Source organism: Blastomyces gilchristii, assembly GCF_000003855.2.
Source record: "Blastomyces gilchristii SLH14081 genomic scaffold supercont1.10, whole genome shotgun sequence".
Lineage (NCBI taxonomy): Eukaryota > Fungi > Ascomycota > Eurotiomycetes > Onygenales > Ajellomycetaceae > Blastomyces > Blastomyces gilchristii.
This window is the reverse complement of record NW_003101673.1, coordinates 1,476,561-1,494,161: the sequence shown is the minus strand read 5'-3', so window position 1 is coordinate 1,494,161 and position 17,601 is coordinate 1,476,561. Positions and strand designations below refer to the sequence as shown.

Below are 17,601 nucleotides of genomic sequence, written 5' to 3'. Positions count from 1 at the left end.
GCACAACAGCTGAGACAATGCAACTCCAGAGTGCACAAGACCAGTAAGAGCAGATAACCTGGTTGAATGAACTTTTGAGCATTCAATAGATTTAGTTAACAAGTCTGATCAACAAACATTCTTTAGAAAAGGCATGAAACAGAAATCTATTATAGATCTAACTTTCATGTCACAAAATCTAATTGAAAAAAGACTTATAAACTGGTTTATTGATTCAAATGAAACCTCAGGATCAGGTCATGAGATCATTCAATTTGATATTGAACTGAGTGAAAAACAAAGAAGTGAAAATCCTCTTCTCTCTAATCAGTATAACTTTGATAAAGCTGATTGAAAAGCAGTTGAAGAATAAGTAAAACAGCTGAAATCTGAAAGACAGAGTGAGCTCTATTGAAATCAAAGTCAAGATATATCAAATGAAATGCTTGAGAATAGAGCAAAGCTGATTACATCTATCCTTCTAACAAGTATTGAAGAAAATATTCCAAAGAAAAAGTCTTCTGAGTATTCCAAACCTTGGTGGAATGAGAATATCACTTCTAAAAGAAAGCAATTAGTCACTGCTAAGAGAGATTGGAAGAATCACTTAATATCTGATGAAGAGTTCAAAGCTTTTCAAAATGAATATCTTTCAGATATTAAAAAAGCCAAAACAGATTGCTGGAACAAATTTCTTGAAGAAGCACAAGGAAAAGAAGTTTTCAAAGCCTTCAACTATACTAAAACAAGAAGTGTAGCAAAGCTTCCAACCTTAGAATATGAATTTCAGAATGAATTATATACAGCAAATTCTTTTGAGGAAAAATGTCAAGCTTTTATGAGAATTCTCTTCCAAAACTCATCACATTTAGAAGAGGAGAATATGTCATTTCATGAATATATTGATGAAAATAACTGGGAATGGCCTGAGCTTACATATGATGAACTAGAGTCAGCAATATTCTCAAGTTCAATTAAAACTGCTGCAGGGCCTGATTCAATTAATCACTCAATTATTCAAAACACATATTCCTACTTGAAGAATGAATATTTTGAGCTCTTTTTCATTCTCTTAAAAAATGGTTATCATCCTGAATGCTGGAGAGAAGCTACTGAAGTAATCCTTGCAAAACCTAATAGAAAGACTTCAATTTCTAAGTCATATAGAGTAATATCTCTGTTGAACTGTTTAGGAAAAATTCTAGAAAAGATAATAGCTACTAGATTATCTTTTATAAGCTCTATTAGTGATTCTCTTCTATTTAATGAATAAATGAGAGATAGAAAACAATGTTCTGCAATTGATACTGTTCTCTCAGTTATTCATGATGTTCAAGTAGCAAAGTATGAAGGCCTGGTCTCAACTGCAGTTTTTATTGATATAAAAGATGCATTTGATCATGTGTCAAAGTCTAAGATGATTCAAACTTTGAAGATGTTAAAACTGTCACTTTCTCTAATAAAATGAGTCAATTGTTTCATGTCTAAAAGAATTATATAACTATTCTTTGATGGAAGAAAACAAGATAAAACTGAGATAAAAATAGAAGTATCACAAGAATCTCCAATCTCACCTGTTTTATTTGCAATATACACTGCATATCTATTCAAGAATAGAGAGATGAAAATAGTGAGATCTCCAAGTTATGTAGATGATATTGATCTACTCTACAGTTCAAAGACAATCAAAGAGAATTTAGAAGTGATTGAGAAAGCAGTAAAGGAAATCTTTGTTAGAGCAGATATCAATCTAATTCAATTTGATATGAATAAAACTGAGCTAATTCACTTTTTTCCCAGGTTTAATGAGAAAGAACTAAGTCTAACTCTTTTGAATAAAGAGATTAAACCCGGTTTAAATGTTAAATGGCTAGGAGTATGATTAAACTCCAAGCTGAATTTTAAATATCATATTCAACAAAGAATCATCAAGGCAGAGAGACTACTGAATAGTATAATCAGACTATCAAATACTGAGAGAGGTCCATTCTTTCAGGCTATGAGACAGTTATACATAGCCTGTATTACCTCAGTAGCTGATTATGAAGTTCAAGTTTGATGAAACAATCAAGGAAACTTCACTGAACTCTTTCAAAGTCTACAAAACAGAGCTTTGAGAAGAATTCTGAAAGCATTCAAGTCATCTTCTATTAAAGCAATGGAAATTGAAGCTTCAATTCCACCTTCTGCTATTCAATTTGAAAAGGCCTGTATGAACTATGCTCTGAGAGTCATGAAGATGAGCTCAAATCATATAATCAGAGAAAGAGTCTCTTCTTCATTTCCATCAGTTAACTCAGGAAATGAACTGGATTGAAATAGATTTCTTGATTGAAATGAGAATAATACTTTAAAGAAAATGCCCTCTCAACTGTATAGACTATGTTCACTTATTAAGAATCAATTTTCTTCATTAAATGTTGAGAAAATTGATCATGAGAAGTTATCTCTCTGAAGAGAAAAGCTGGAATCTCTCATAGACTTACAAATAAGTGAACTATCTAAAGAGAGAGAATATGAACAGCATTTGAAGAAGATCTCTACAATTAATATAAAAGACTCTATTCTGATCTACTCAGATGACTCAAAAAATGAGAATTTGAATAGATTAGGCGCAGACATTGCTTATACTGAAGATAATATTAATTTTATCTCAGATTTCTGAAATTTAGGCTGTGAATCTGAAGTCTTTGATGCTGAACTATTTGTAATAGTGAAAGCTTTCAAACTCATTGAAATAAAATCTTATAAAAGAGGAAATGATTTGAAAGAGGCATGAATATTCTCTGATAGTCAAGCTGCTTTAAAAAGACTTAGAAATAGTCAGATTCATAATGATCAAATGAATCTTGAACTGATTTTAAACTCTGTTTTGAAAATTCAAAAGAGAAGAATATTAAAACTGATAATTCATCTGCATTGAGTTCCTGCTCATATGAATATTCATGGCAATGAATTGGCTGATTCAGCTGCAAAAAAGGGTTCAGAATTAAGCAGATCTATTCAAAAAACAGTGTCCTGGTCTTTCATAAAAAGAAAGATAAAAGAATCTTGTTTAAACAAGTGAAATGAAAGCTGGCAGAAACAAAAGAAGAGTATACATTATTCAAGATTTGAGACAAAACCAAAGTGGAAATCTTGTTCAATTAAATGTAAAAAGAAAATATTCTCATCTATAATTCAGCTGAAACTAGGACATGGTTATTTCAAATCTTATATACAAAGATTTGATGATAGATTTGATTCAACAGAGTGCTCATTCTGCAATGTGAATGAAAATCCTGAGCATATTGTAATGCATTGTGCATTATACAATAGTCTCAGAGTCAGATTAAAGAAGAAGTATGATTTAAATCAATTAAATATGAGGTTCTTATTCTCAACTGAGACAGGAACTAAATACTTAATAGACTTTCTATCAGAAACTAGAGCAGCTACAAGAAAATGGCTGAATTCAGAAGTATCTGAATATGAAGAGGTGGAAATTGACTAGATATAGTCTGTTAAAACAGCTATACATCATCTTTTAATAATTTTGTTTTGTTATAGTCTCTCTTTACTGTACTTGTTTTCTTCTGTTCTTTTCTCTATTTATTTAATGTGTCTATCTTTAAGACTATGTTCTCTTTTCTTTTGTCATAATATTTTCAAATGATTTCAAACTATCAGAAGGTGTTGAAATACTGCAATTTGTAAACAGTTTTTGTATTCTGGGCTGGAATTTTCTGATTTTGCATATTTGAAATTGATAAATGTATAATAGTTGACTCTATAGATATAGGAAAAACCCTGAGAACTAAAGATTCTCAGGTAGATGTCATAGTCTCTGACTGCATACATCTATAATTGAAGAATAATAATAATAATAATAATAAAGCATAATATTATTTTTCAATTTTTCTAGCTTGAAGTTCAGAAGTATCTCTTCTACTACTCTTATAAGATATTTATTATTTAACATTTTATCATTCTTCAAATGAGAAATTATTACATTCACTTATTCTGATTTCTTATACTCTCTCAGTACATTTAATATGAACTTCTCTTATATCTGATTTACAGAATTCTCACTCATGAAATTAAGTCTGTAACTGATTATATCAGGTATCACAGTGTCTGATCTCTTTCAGTATTTAATATGTAGATTATATGCTTAAAACTCTGAGATTTAATATACTAAGTGTTTGAAAGATTTTATTATTAATTATAGATAGATAAGACTTTTATAATCTGTGATCACTGTTATTGTATATCTGTTATTAATATATCTATTTCATAATATCAGTATGTGTTTAATTACTAGTAATTTCTTTTCATACACTGAGTAATTAAACTCAGTATCTGATAGTTTTCTATCATTGTATATCATCAGATGCAGCTTGCTATTCTTACTCATCTGTAGAAGAGTGTCTCTGATAGCTCATTCAGATATATCTGTCTTAATGTAGAAACATTTATTATGATCTGATTGAATAAATACTGAGAATATTATTATACATTTTCTCAGTGTGAGAAAAGCCTCTTTATATATAATATGTTAGATAATTGAATGAAACTTCTTCTTTTACAGATTTGCATTTATTTCTCTTAAGAGATCTAAGAGTGATGCAGATATTTATATGAAATTCTTGATAAATCTGTGATAATATGAGATTAACTCAAGAAACTATTGTATATGATATATATTTCTCAGTCATGATTAATTTACTATGACATTCAATTTCTCTGAAATAAGGTGTATACAGTCATCACTCACTATATATTCTATAAACTTCAACTCTTCTGTTTCAAACATATACTTTATTAATTTAATATAAAGCTTATACTCTGTCAGAGTTATAAGCACTTCATTAAGATACTTCAGATATTTATTATATAAGTTTGAAAAGACTAGAATATTATTAAGATATATAAGATATGAGGTTTTATTTTATTTATAAAGAATTATATTCATTATTATTTAAAAGATAATAGATATATTTATCAGACTGAATAATATTATCAGAAATTTGAACTTTCTTCATTATATATTAAATACAGTTTACAGAACTGACAGTTTATTTATACAGATTTATCAGTATTCTGAGAGAAGATTAATCTTTGATAGATATCAGATATTTTCAACTATATTCAACTGTTATTGAATTTATAGCAGTGAATATTCATTCTTAATTATAAGCTTATTAAGTGCTTAATAATTAATACACATCTGTCACTTTCTCTTCATCTTTTTCATGAATAGAACTGGAAAGTCTCATGTACTTAATGAGAATTATATAAGATTACATTCTAGAAGATCTGTGATCTGATACTTCTGTTCTTTAAGATGTATTTATAACAGAGAGTATGCATTCTGATTAACTGATTTTGCATCTCTTATATCAATCTTATGTATAAATTCTTATTCTGACAGTAATTCTGATGAAAGATCTGTTCAGAAGATCTTTTCATACTTCTTTAAAAGCTTCTTCATATACTTGTTCTTCTACATATTCTTTATCTTGATTTTCTCTGCTTCTGAGTTCTGTATAATATACAGAATGCTTTTAAATAAGATCTTATAAATCATTCTTTTTACTTGTTAATATGTAAGCAGATTTAACTCTTCTATATCAGAGATATGAAATGTTCTTCTCATATTAGTTAATAGAATTATATGAACTGTTTTCTTTCTATTGATTAATTATATATGACATGTACATTATTAAATCTGTGAATTGAATCTTTGAAATCAATTAAGTCTGAGAATAAGATTGTATTTCATGTTCTGCAGCTCTTACACTCAAATATAGCAAGATCATTCTTTAAAGTGTAAGAGAACTCTTACTCTTATAAGTAATATTAAATATCAGTTATTAAATAATCTTATATATTGAAAATTCTTTACTCAGCAGATCTCTTTCAGTCTTCAGATTATATAATTATTAATATATTATATAGAAGCTTCTATATCTGTTAATACTTTTACAGTTATCTCTTAATTCTTATTCAAGTATCTCTTATACATTAATATTTCAGATCTTAAGATATTAAGATAAGTATCTGCTTCATTCTCATCTGTATCTCAGTCAGAAGCCTGCTTTCTCTTAATATTCATAGAATTCAGAGAGTCTTTTAATATAAACATCTCTTTCACTTTAAAGACTTTTTATAGAATATTAGTAAGTGTCTCTGAGCTCATTGATTCTGCTAGTTTTTTAACTCTCTTACTTCTCTTAACTGTGTATACTATGTGTAATCTTTTATATCATGATTTTAATATCTGCAGTTAAAGCAAGCTTAATACTTATAATATCAAGATTTTCACTCAGAGAATCTCTTTTTTAAGAAATTCAATACTTTAGTAATGACATTCAGATCTAGATTCATTATATTCAGATATATAACTTGTATTATAGAAGTCTGATTATCTGTTCTTTATTGAAATATACTTAATTACAGTATTTTCTATTATAATTAACTTACTTATTTCTATATAATAAGAATGTTATATACTTCTTTCACTATATCTAATTATAAGATTAAGTATTTTCATTTCACTCTTAACTCAGATATAAGATCATGAATAAAGATCTATAAATAGAAAGATGTTGAAAGCTCTTTATTTAATATAAGATAGTGTAAGTTAAAGTATATAAAGTATAATATAAAATTACATACTTATCTACACTCAGTGAAGTATTTATAATACTTATTTTATATATTCACTTTCTCAAAGTTATATAAGATTTATTTGAAAAACTTATTTTATATTTATAGAAATGAATATTACTTCAGATCTGTGAGATTTATCTTTTTATTAATTATTTATAATAACTTTACTTTTCTATATAGAAACACAGCAGATCTTAAGACTTATTAAAATTCTGTTAACTATCTATCTATGAGTTTATATTTAATCTGATAATATAATTATATCTGACTTAATCAGCTGATTATAGTATTATTTTTTCAGTTATTATTAAAGCTTAATAGCTCTGATAGATCTCTCAGCTTAATTTTATACTTGAATTCTCATTCTATACAGTGATTTCTGATAGTGTGTATACTTCTGAAGAGATTATAAATAATTATAGTAAGATCTTCAGATTTAATATAGTTATCTATCTATATAAATATTTAATCTTTCACTGTAAATCTAAGATCTGATTTTCTCTATTTTTATTAATAGTGATAATTACATCAGTGAAGCTTTTTATAGTGAATACTTAATTTACAGTGAATGTTAATTATTATTTTTTTATCTCAGTCTGTCACTATGTATACAAGACCTTAATCTTATTTAGAATTCTTGTACATATACAAAGCTTTCATTCTGATTCAGCAGTTTCAGCTGCTTTTCTTACTATTTTAAGTAAACTCTCTAAGAGATTCTATATATCTTCTGATTCAGATAGCAGAGAAGAGTGTTATTTATATTAACTAGAAGAGATATTTATTTCAGTGATTTCTTATTAATTGTATAATATCTATTATTATATTACTATATCATTATATCACTATATTATTATATAATTTCTGTTATTATTATATAACTCTGATGATAATCATTCTCTCTTTTTATTCTTCTTTTAAGTAGAGAGTGAACTTCTTTGAATCTGGTTCATTACTCTTATTCTCTTTCTCACATCTCATCTGTTTGTATTTTATACATGGTATTTATCTGAGTGTGAAGTTTTTCTCTAATAAGCAAAGCAGTATCAATCAGATACTCTTTTACTTATCACTCTTTATATACTATCTTTTGAGATGTTCTAGAATCACACTGATATGATAACTATAAATCACTTTATAGATGAAATTATCATATTCTGAAGAAGTCTGTACTTCTCACTAATTTTTAGACATGCTATCAGATGTGATTCAAAGATTGCTTGAGTCAGTGTATAATTACAGGTGTACACTGGCATCTTATATACTGTACACTAAATTAATTGATGGCTGCTATGGCCTCTTTACATTCATAAGCAAGTTCGGAAGCGGCCGCGTTATTATGCGGCGGTCATACGTTCTTCCGAACCACACTTTATAAGAATATTATATAAAATTCAGAGAAAAACATCTTACTTTCTCAAGAGAAGTAAAAAACTAATTCTAAGATCTTTTTCTTTTTTGCATTAACTGCTGCAGAAGAATGAGATAGAAACTGCTAAGATATACACTACTGTATATTCTCTATCAAGACTTTCTCTCTTCAGAGTCTTGATATTATAGAGAATATAAGTCTATTTCTATATAATAATATAAATATTGTCAGTGAAATGTAGAGAAACTGATTATTTATATCTCAAGATAGAAGATTTTATCAATGATTATATCAATATAGAGTTAATTCTCAAATTCAATAGAAACCTAGTATTGCTGTTCTCAATCTCTTGCAGAATCTCCTACTAAAGGGCCTCATCGCGGAGAGCCTATACAACCTTTCAAAAGAAGAAGTAAGAGCTCTACAAGCCTCCCTAGCAGGGTTCTAGGCTCTCTAACTGATAAATCTACTGTTGACATTCCTTTGAACTCTTTCCTATCTACCCCCCGAATCTCTCGCTCTGGCCGCCATATTAGGCCGTCCACCTGTTTATTTTCCTAACTACACTGATTTCTATGCTTCAAAGAACACACTCATTTAATATTTAATAGCTATTTCATAATAAAGCTCTGGTTGTTGAGATATCTAATAAATTCGTTGCGTGGAGCATTGGAAGGAATTTGGCTAGTTGAGTGGTGGTGAGCTAAGTTACCTTACTATGTTTATGCTCGGTATATTCGAAAAAGGGCCTCTGGGAATTGACATTTGTGGTGATTGTCTGAGGAACAAAACTCCGGGGCAAAAACCATCTGGCCCAGCTCCTAAGCCTAATAATCTCATTAACAGCATATATTAAGTGATGGTAACTCTTAATCCGCTCACTATTTGATCGGAATGTAAAGGTTAAAAAGAGGTTGGTTTCAGAGTGAAAACTACTGGAACCTTTCTTCGTGTCACATGACTTGTCGGAGCGCATTAATTATTGTGCCACCCCAACGACACCACGAGACCTCTTGAAACCCAACCTCGTTGTTCCCCTGAACAATGAGTGGAAACTCCGAGGCACTGCTTCCGAATCTCCAAATTCATGATTTCAAGGTGCATCGATGGCGCTGCAATCCCTGCTGCGGCCCATCATCAATCGAAAGAGGCATCGGTGTGGAATCCCCCAACATAGAGGAACTGGGTTGTTTCACAGCCTCTCGCGCGCCAGCTGTGCACCTTCCAGCTCTGCCTCGTCAGACTTGTCTTTGTCGAAACTATAAAACCAAGGGCAAGGCCGGGTTTTTATAGATCGAGCGGCGGCGTTGGAGCAACGTGAGATGGCACAAAAGCGGCGAGGCAGGCGCCATCCCCGAAGCGGCAACGGCGATACCCCAACAGGCATGGCACACAAGGCGGGCCAATGATCGCGGGGCTCGGCGGGCTGGGCGCCCCGCTAACCGGCAGAAAAGATACTCCAGTGTTGTATCTAATAGATAGTTATCATCTGCCTCAAAACTCGCAGGTTGGTTCTCCTCCTCCCCTCCAAGGTGTTTCACTATACACACCCTTCTGATGCGTAAACCGTAAGGGAGCTCTGATTCCCTCCAGCACCTTCCAGCAAGGTGCTGCTCTCCGCCACACAGCTATGTCTCTATGGAGAATAAGACCGCAATGGCGGCAACCAAATGGCATACTGAGGCTGTTCTCGCACTGCTGCCGGCTGTTTGTGAAGCAAATGCCACCCCGCCCGAAGCTAGACCCGTCAGAAGTCACCGGCAGCTATCTGAAGGGAACAGGTCCTGGAGGACAGGCTATTGTGAGTATATATATATCCTTCCTTTCTATATCGTTACTTTGCTCGTTAGTTGTTTTCTTTTTGTTTTGAATTTTTTGTTTGTGGAGTTTATAGGCAATGAGTTGTTACTTTTTCTGTCGTTTTATAGACGATAGTTTATAGACGAAATGTTTGGCCATTTGGAGTTTCTGTGTACCTTTCTGGTACACCCATGCTTGTTTGAATTGGTATCACTCATTTCCTACTGGATGCTCTTCTTCTGGCTCCAGCATGATTCTATTTTCCATTACTTGAGCCCTGATTGGGTTGCCCTTGGTACCGCTACACTATTGCCACCCATCTGATACGCTTCAATCTTGATTTCTATTATTCCAACGGACCAATTGGATATTGCGCTTGTCGCAATATTATATATATGCTCCGATATATATTCCCTAATTTTGTCGCTTCGGGGAGGGGGGGGTCCCATTATATGTCTGAACCCCAAGGAAGCGAGTCGACCGGCCAGGCAAAGGATATGCGGATCAGTTATTATCCCATGCACCCCTATCACCGTTCCCCCGATTACCCTTCTGAAACATTGTATTTGACATATATATATACCCCATATTAAAAATATCCTATCATTTTTTGTCTCAACTTTCTTTCCCTCCATTCTAATGAACCCACCACATAGAACAAAACCAACTCCGCCGTCCAACTTATCCACAAACCCACCGGCATCGTCGTCAAATCCCAGGCGACGCGATCGCGCACGCAAAACCAGAAGATCGCCATGGGCATCCTTGCAGAGAAAGTGGAGCTGCAGCTCAAGGGCGAGAAAAGTCGGGCGGCTATCAAGGCTGAGACGAAGAGGAAGAGGAAGGCTAGTAGGGAGAAGAAGGCTAAGAGGAAGTATAGGAAGTTGGAGGAGGAGAAGAGGATGAGAGGATTAGGGGTGGAGGGAGAGAAAGAAGGGGAGAGGGAAGTGGAGGGGAAGGCAGAGGGGGAAGCGGAGGTGGAAATGGAGTTGACGGAGTCGGATGCGGTGGAAGAAGGGCGGGGGAAGAGGTGGTCTGAAGAAGGGGTGATATTGGATAAGGAGGGTACGGTATAGGCGAGCAGAGGGACGGGGAGAGTTCCAATAACGTTGAGCGCGGGCGCTGATTTGTGAAGGTTTGGACACATATAGAGTTTTGATAACTGTGCTGTATTACTATTTTCTCCCCTTTTCCCGAGAACTACATGGCGTGGCGTATGGTACTTATAGCGCAATGAGATCCCACCAAATGTTCAGATATCATCAACTCAAGATGTGATGCAGCAATCTTGACCTATTAAGTTACAACAAGCAGAAGTATAGTTGCCGCGCCGCCCTTATAGCTCCGTAATGGTTGATATAAACGCCTGCAGCAAATCGTTCTTCAAATCCACCCAATTCTCTAAACCAACACTGATCCTCAGCAGCCCCCTGTCAACCCTAGGATCCGACATTGCACGCCACTCAATCAAAGATTCCACTCCACCAAGGCTAGTGGCATGGTGGAATAGTTTGAGCTTGCTGGGTAACCTCCGAGCAAAGTATGGAGTCCGCAGCACGATGGAGAATACAGGCCCGAAGCCGTTCGGCATCTGCCGCTGCAACCACGGTTCATCCTTCTGTAGACTGGCGTGATATATCTTCTCAACAACAGCCCGGACAAAAATGTCCTCATCGTCCTCGGTTTGCGGTGTATTTCGTTTCTTCGACGCGCCATGGAGCCATGATACCAACTCCGCGCAACTCTGGCTGGCTCGCTGCACACGAACCTCCAGCGTCCGCAGGCTTCGAACGCCCAACCAACCTTCCAGGTTTCCCAAAACACTACCCATGGCCGCGCGATCTTCAAAGAGCCGCTTTACCCACTCTGCATTCTTGGTCGCCAGCACGCCACAGAGAAGGTCACTATGCCCGCCCAAATACTTTGTGCCAGAATGCATCACAATATCCGCGCCCCACAGGAACGGATCCTGCAGCCCCGGCGGCGCAAACGTGCTGTCTACAATAAGATAAGCACCGCGCTCATGCGCCTTCTTAGCATACTCTTCAATATTGAAAGCCGTGCCCAGCGGGTTAACGGGTGTTTCGAGCAAAATCACATCCCCCACCTCCAAGCTCTTGGCCGGGCAGTCGAGGGCCAGTTTCTGGAGCCCGGAGAGACGGGAAATAACAGCAATCACTTCATGGCTGCCGTGGTACCCGTCGCCCACTGATATGTGGCGCGGGTTCAGGAGGACCAGTGCAGCGTGCAGAGCTGCCAGGCCAGTGGAATAGGCCACTGCGGGGGCATTTAGGAGGGATGACAAGATGGCTTCGAAGCGCGTTGGTTTGGCGCAAATACGCGAGAGTATACATAGTTTTTGCCGTTGAAGTCGGCCTGGATATGTATAAGTTATCTTGTCCCTTTTATCTATCTATTTACTTCTTTATTTTCATTTTATTTTTAGCTTGTCTGGTAGCACAGGAGACTAATATATAACTTACAATGGGGTCTTCACTAGGGACCAATTGCTTTGGGTCATCGGGGAATCTGAACGTGGTGGACAGATGGATTGGCGGTGCAACATCGTCCACCAAATTCAATGCATCATCCGCATGGATTGCTCGAGTCGACGGATGATGGATATCGTCTGATAGAACCATTTTGATAGGGTCTAGGTATTATAGAATTGGGATTTGTGAGGCCTAGTAATTTTGTATGCGGATGAAGCAAGCCAGACCTCTTCATGAGTTGGTGTAAATATTATAACTCCGTCTCCCATTGCCCAGCTGACCGTCGTTTAGTTAAATACTCTCTCTGCCCCTCCCCCTCCCCCTCCCCCGCCCCCGCCAATCTTAGCCATCTATATCAGCCGGGCTATAAATACTTCCTCCTCCTCCCGTCACTTCATAACAGACCATACAAACCTCATTCTACACAAATCACACCCATCCATTCATCTACAAGAAAGCAAGAAAGAAACGAAAACGAAAACCTCCCACCAAAACCACCACCAACTCCAAACCCTCAACATGCACGAAGGCAACTGCCCAAAATGCGGAGCAACCACCGCCGGAGAAGTCAAGAAGTGCACTTCTTGCGGTGCCGTGAGTATACGCATCTTTTCTACCTCAAGACCACTCGTTCTCGTTCTCGCTCTTGGTTTTTCGTTTTTGTTCCATGCAAAGAATAGTACATACATGAACTAACAATACCCCCCACCTTGTTCGCTACTTTGCCTAGTCTTGCCCCGTATAAACTGATTTACAACGGGGGGTGGTTCTGCATTTTTGTTTCGTTGGCCCTTTTCTTGATCGATGGCTCAGCGGGCCCCCTAATCCTATCCCTGGACCCGTTAAACGGATGCGGATATACCATGTAACGAATGACTTGGATGTTGGGAAATGTGGAGGGATGATGGGATTGGTGGGAGGTTTATCTGATTTTAGCAAGGAATGGATGGGAAGGGCCAGCATGATTCACGAGTGGATGTTTTTCCATGCATTGTGATATAGCCAGTTGGGTGGGGTGGGTTGGTGGGATGGGGTTTATGGGCTGTAGAATGGGATGGCTAAACCGTGGGGGATATTTGTGTCTATGCGCTGTTGATATATCTCATGATATGCTATCCTATCTATCCTTTCCGGCTCTCTTTCTCCAAACTGGAATCGTATCATACATTCATTCAATACCTGTCAGGCCTAAGTATTTGAAATAAAAGAGAAACGGGAGAGTTTATTGCAGAGTTACCGTGGAGCCGATTGAAAGGCATCATCAACCTCGTCAGAACACTATCATCTGATTCTGTGTTTTGCGTAAACGGCGAGAAAACAAAATTTACCGGTTAAGCATATGTGATGCTATATTCTTATATTCCGCACATGTGTAAGGAGAACTCTCTTACGTCTCTCTTACGTCTCTCAGAGTATGATGAGCAAGCTGTGAAAATATTATATCCCTCTTACGTTTAACCCAGCCTCATGTTCATCAGGTCGTCCCACCCATCGGCCCCCTTAACTCAGGATCAATTCATCTAATCAAAATAGCCCCTCCGAAATTTTCCCCTCCACCTCCAATCCCCGCGATACCAAATATCACCCGCCAATATACGCCGCCAACCCCGCCTTCGCCTCCGGGCTCAATCTCTCCTGCGCAAAGTTCGAAATCTTCCCTCCATGCTTCTTATCCGCCTCCTTCAAGTACGACCCAGCCCACACACCATACTGCGGCCCAGGAACCTCCGGCCACGGATCCTTAGCTGTCGGCCGGATGGTGTTCAGCTGCGTAAAGCCAACGCCGAACGCCATATCCTCTACGTCGTTTTCGGCAATGATGTCGTCCTTTGTGGCTGGGAGGGGAGGTTGGCTGAGCAGCGTTAGTAGTGCTTCACACGTGAATGCCCACCCCTTCTTGTAACGGGAGGCAAAAGCTTCTGAGGTTGCGAGTGTTTTTGTAAAGGAGATCACGGCGCTTTTTCGGTCGAGAGGGCGCGCGAGTTTTTGAGTTTCGGGGAGGATTATGTTGAGATAAATCGGTGTGAAAACGCTAAGAGGTGGGGGGTAGGAATGTTAGCATTCCAGGAAGGGACAATGAGAACGTAGTGGTCGTACCCTGATTGTATGTTCTCTGTCACTTGGATGAAGAAATCGGCGCTGTAGCCCTTGGCATCATTGGCAGAAATGAAGTGGTAGAATCGAACAAAACGGAGAGCGAAGTTTTCCGTCTTGGAGTTTTGGAGGCGGGTGAGGATTATTTGGATAATAGAAACAAAGTATTTCTCCAGCAGTGTTCTAGTCGGAAAAAAAGCAAAAGAGAAAAGGAATGACAGTCAGTAACGTACAACCAGAGCCAAGGTGGGATTTTATAAGACGAAAGGAAGAAGAATGGACATACGAAGGGAAGTTAGCAATGACACTCTCAAGAAGATCAAAACCATAGCTCTCATTCGCTTTTGATGAGACGAGCTTCTGGAAAATACCAAGAATGGGCTCAATTTGATTATTTTTCGTAATGGAGTCTGCTCCACGCGGGATAATCGATGATAGCAAGCGAACAAGGGCTGGAACATTGCCTTTCGACTCCCACATGTTTGGCATGATTATTGGAGTGATTAGGTTCTGATAGTACTCAGGGAGTGTCCCGGATGGGTTGGTCTCGAGCAATGCCGCCAGAAGCTGGAATACATAGGGAGCGAACTCTGATAATTGTACTAGTTAATCACAAAGGGTCTTGATATTTCGGGATATTTTTGAAAAAGCCCACCTTGCACGTCGTTCTGTAAAACTGCGACAAAAGGAGGATACAACGCCTCCTCGAGTTTCGTTGGCTGTGCTGGTGCAGCGAATCTGCCATGATATATACTGTTAGCTAATTCAAACTTGCATCTTCAAACGGCATATTGGGATGCTCACCTAATCAAAGCACCCAGAGCTTCGAAATGGTAGTAATAAAACCTTGGATTGCTCGGGTTCGTGCTGATAATTTGAGTGATAGTGATGAAGTGCCGTAAGATGCTGTCCGTCAGCGGGACGACAGCTTCCTTGATAACGATAAGTACCCTCATGACACACCTCATCAAGAACTCATTCTCTTGTACTTTCGGTGCAGCTGGGTCTTTCTCTATTAATCGGAAGATGTGTTCAAGAAGGTCTCCAGCTAAGGGAGTAATCGAGCTAGGCGGGATGACGGGTTGACCCTTGCCATCCGTAAGGAATAGTATCCGCTCCACTGCCACAGCGGCATATGTGTACACGACGTATTCCGACGCACCAAGATGTTTCACCAGAAGGGGCAGGACTTCCTGCCATTGTTCCTTTGTTATCAGACTCCGGAATGCATAGAGGTATTTGATGGCATCCACTTTAAGAATCGGCTGTATACCAGTTTCTGCAACCAGATCAGATGCCAAATGTTTTTGGAAGAAATCAGTGATATTAACCAAGCTGTTAGTGCTTGTAACTCCGTGGCTGGCGGTGGCAACGCCTTTCGCCGCTATAGCCGAAAATAGATAGACTGCAGTATCTTTCGCTTTCCACTGTTCTGATGGGTTCTTGTTATATTCCGCGAGGTAATGATCCGCATACTGGGTCACAACTTTTGTGACCGATTGTTCGAATTTTTCCAGCAGTTGCCTTAAGAAATCCGTAGCAGCCCGCCTCCTCGTATCACTATCTGAGCCCTCTAGATCTCTGCGGATGAATTCAATTGGCTCATCTTCAAACATCTCAATATCAGACTCACGCAGGCTGATATTAGGAAGGATGACCTTTTCGGTGACTTGACTCAAGGTACTCTCGTCTTGGAATGCGACAGCGTGCTCTGGAATTCTCGCAATAGAAGTCAAAAACTGGAGGGCTCGGGAAACCAATATGTCATATTTTGTATTTTCTCCGATCGTCGTGAGAAGGTTCCAGGAGCTCCCGATAAACTGTTGAACATGGCTTCCAAATACATCGCTATACTTTTGTACATAGAGCGTCAAAACCTGGAAGATTCCAGCTTTTACAAACTCCAGTTGCCCTGCTTCCGATTCATCGTTTGTATGGAGTAGCGTGTTATCGTATACCAGATACTTTAGCAGGAGGGTGGCTATTGCTGAAAGGTGATCCTCGAACATTGGCGGCAAATCATGGGAAGATAGGTCATAAAGCAGCTTTATCATCAAATTGAGCTGTGTGAAACCCTGAGTAAGCTGTTCCTTATTGGATTTGTTCTGTTCTAGGAAGGTATCAAGCGACTTTAAAGATGATATTCCGGGTCAGCATTTCCATGAAGATTCTACGAATGTAGGGTTATAGATAGGTAATACCTCAAACAGGGACAGATATGGATTCCCAAATTTCCCTAAGACATGGTTTATCTCAATATATAAGTCGTCCGACCGAAATAAGGGTCGCCATCTTTTGAAAATCGAGTGTGCCACCTGCAAAACACCAATATTCACAACGGGATTGTCGGGTGAAAATTTCGAAACCAGATCCTATGACGTCGTGTAAGCATGCGGGCATTTCCCATTCCTTAGAAGAACGGATGCTACTCCATACATCCACAAGGGTATCCCATCTTTCCCAGAAGTCACTATCAGCTATTACGCTCACGGCCTCGCCCAATTGAGTCTGGATGCCTGCAGGTACGGAAATCATTAAGCTGATCAGTTCTCGCTTGATTGTGGTTACTTCGTCGAGCGGAAGCTTATAGTTGCCATCCTCATCGGTCCAATAGCGCTTGATAAAGTTTTTGAAGCATAATGCGCTTGCTAAACGGGTGTTATAGGGAGTAGAAGCGGAAGCGGTAATCTGTAGTAGGAGAATGGAAAAGCCAGGTTTTGCCTCCTCCTGACGAAGTGTTGCCTCCGCTGTAGTTAGAGAACATTAGAACAGAGAGCATATTTGATATCCTGACATGGAGGCCTTGCCTTGTTTGTGTTGTCTTGGGTCCACACTTGCTTCAAGAAGCTGTGAGAGAGGTCCTATATCACCAGCCATGGCTGCAGGGATGAGCAGAGCTCCTGGTAGGAAACCGAACGAAAGGGGCGGGTAATTGATGTTAGATGGGTAAAAAAGGAGAGCAATAAGACTTCCAAGAAACAGCTTTATAATAGATCTGCCACTATAAATAAAGGGGGGGAAAATCTTGGAAGGGCTTTCTAGCTTTTTGTATCCTGCGGAGGTTCTCTAGCAACTGCGGGATGTTTTTTTCTCGTTGCTAGGCCCCGCTGGGGCAGCTTTTTTGGCTTATGTCAGCGAGGAGGGGCAATGAAGGCGGTGAGTGTAAATGACACTAGTCCTGATCGAGCCAGTGTTGGGATTCTGCCGTTT

General features: G+C 38.0%; 3 protein-coding genes across 3 annotated transcripts; 1 reads left to right on the top strand and 2 right to left on the bottom strand.

Annotated features, from left to right (window-relative positions):
* Nucleotides 1-9,071: 9,071 nt before the first annotated feature.
* Nucleotides 9,072-11,283, top strand: BDBG_05260 (uncharacterized protein). The gene is made up of 2 exons (XM_002624445.2): nt 9,072-9,806; nt 10,462-11,283. The coding sequence occupies exons 1-2, from the start codon at nt 9,636-9,638 to the stop codon at nt 10,879-10,881; spliced, it is 591 nt and encodes a 196-aa protein (XP_002624491.1). The 5' UTR covers nt 9,072-9,635; the 3' UTR covers nt 10,882-11,283.
* On the bottom strand, nt 11,142-12,447 carry BDBG_05259 (transsulfuration enzyme family protein; the record flags this gene model as incomplete). The annotated part of the gene is made up of 2 exons (XM_031722060.1): nt 11,142-12,218; nt 12,289-12,447. The coding sequence occupies 2 exons, from the start codon at nt 12,445-12,447 to the stop codon at nt 11,142-11,144; spliced, it is 1,236 nt and encodes a 411-aa protein (XP_031578855.1).
* Nucleotides 12,448-12,670: 223 nt separating this feature from the next.
* BDBG_05258 (chromosome segregation protein Cse1) lies at nt 12,671-17,475 on the bottom strand. The gene is made up of 8 exons (XM_031722059.1): nt 17,199-17,475; nt 16,828-17,138; nt 16,593-16,763; nt 15,196-16,520; nt 15,047-15,129; nt 14,678-14,981; nt 14,395-14,574; nt 12,671-14,329 (listed from the first exon to the last, which is right to left on the bottom strand). The coding sequence occupies exons 1-8, from the start codon at nt 17,266-17,268 to the stop codon at nt 13,879-13,881; spliced, it is 2,895 nt and encodes a 964-aa protein (XP_031578854.1). The 5' UTR covers nt 17,269-17,475; the 3' UTR covers nt 12,671-13,878.
* Nucleotides 17,476-17,601: the final 126 nt, after the last annotated feature.

Coding starts and splice junctions, on each gene's coding strand:
- BDBG_05258 (XM_031722059.1), bottom strand. CDS start 17,268: ATGGCTGGTGATATAGGACCTCTCTCACAGCTTCTTGAAGCAAGTGTG. Junction 17,139..17,198: donor CCCAAGACAACACAAACAAG/GCAAGGCCTCCA, acceptor CTCTAACTACAG/CGGAGGCAACACTTCGTCAG. Junction 15,130..15,195: donor GCTCTGGGTGCTTTGATTAG/GTGAGCATCCCA, acceptor ATATCATGGCAG/ATTCGCTGCACCAGCACAGC.
- BDBG_05260 (XM_002624445.2), top strand. CDS start 9,636: ATGTCTCTATGGAGAATAAGACCGCAATGGCGGCAACCAAATGGCATA. Junction 9,807..10,461: donor GTCCTGGAGGACAGGCTATT/GTGAGTATATAT, acceptor CCCACCACATAG/AACAAAACCAACTCCGCCGT.